Source organism: Buceros rhinoceros, unplaced genomic scaffold (assembly GCF_000710305.1).
Source record: "Buceros rhinoceros silvestris isolate BGI_N320 unplaced genomic scaffold, ASM71030v1 scaffold33220, whole genome shotgun sequence".
NCBI lineage: Eukaryota > Metazoa > Chordata > Aves > Bucerotiformes > Bucerotidae > Buceros > Buceros rhinoceros.
The window spans coordinates 26447-27539 of record NW_010390711.1 but is presented as its reverse complement, the minus strand read 5'-3'; the positions used below and the strand labels follow the sequence as shown (position 1 = coordinate 27539).

The following is a 1093-nucleotide window of genomic DNA, read 5'->3' as shown; positions in this document are numbered from 1 at the left end:
GGTTTTAATGCTGTTTTTTATTAATTAGCTGTGTGTGGTGTGTGAAACGCTCTGACATTGCCTAGGAAACGTGTCACAGAAGTGGCTACTCACACTTTCTGACAGTGAGCAGTTGGAGGTCAGACCGGAGAGGGCTGTTCTGCCAGAGAACACTGATTATGCTGCACAGGGACAGTCTTTTCTTCCACAGTTCTGTTGTTATTTCTGCAGTGTTGCACAGTAATAAACACGATCATCTGGGCTGCCAATCCCGGAATCCTGTTATTCACGCTGGTGCTAAACCCTGCCTGTTTGCTTAACCTTTTTGGCTTTATTTGCTGGAGAAATAATTTGATTTTACAGTGCAAAGCTGAGTTAGTTTTGCAGGGGAGACTTTAATCCTTTTATTTTTCTGTCTTTCTTCTCCAGTTGTATATTAGCAGTTGCGGTTCAACGGGGGCTGAGATATTTCCTCGAGCAAAGTTAAATCCATTTTCTTGTCCTCTTTTTATGCTGCAGGTTGAAAATGTGAAACTACTGGATCGCTACACAAACAGGAAGGCAGCGCAGGGGACCTTATACCTGACTGCTACCCACCTCATCTATGTGGAGGCGGCAGCTGAAGTCAGGAAAGAAACATGGGTACGTCATGATACCTGACGTCTGTTTGAACACAAGTATAAAAACTCCATTCTGTCTGGTGTCCAGAATGAACAGGGTTGTGAACTCCAAAGTTGTAGTGGTCTCTTACAGCCTTTGGATACCAAATGCAGGGCAGAAACAGCTGATTTGGAAAGACACGGACACAGTGGGGTTGGGACTTGGGAGACTCCGCTCACCAAATGAGCGTTAGTTCCTGGAACATAAAAAACCTGGCTAGTTTCTTTTCTCCAACTCAATATGCCAACCCACCAAACCTGAATTTACAGCTTCTAGCAGTGCAGAGTCAGCACTGAAATTAGCAGGTTTTGTTAATTCTAAAGGAAGACGGGAATGACAAACCAGACTGGCTGGGGGGGTGGGGGGAGGGCAGAGCGAAGCCACACGTCAGTCTCTAACGGTCCCTGACACGCAGCTCTTCGTGGCCGAGCCACCGGGTGCACAGGCTGGGTGT

At 46.7% G+C, this 1093-nt stretch overlaps 1 protein-coding gene across 1 annotated transcript in view; it reads left to right on the top strand.

The window, feature by feature from the left end:
• The first annotated feature begins 489 nt into the window (after positions 1–489).
• MTMR8 (myotubularin related protein 8) overlaps positions 490–1093 on the top strand; it is a 14141-nt gene continuing 13537 nt past the window's right edge. Inside the window, exon 1 of the mRNA XM_010138797.1 lies at positions 490–621. Coding sequence (XP_010137099.1) covers positions 490–621 — 132 coding nt within the window. The remainder of the gene's footprint in view (positions 622–1093) is intronic.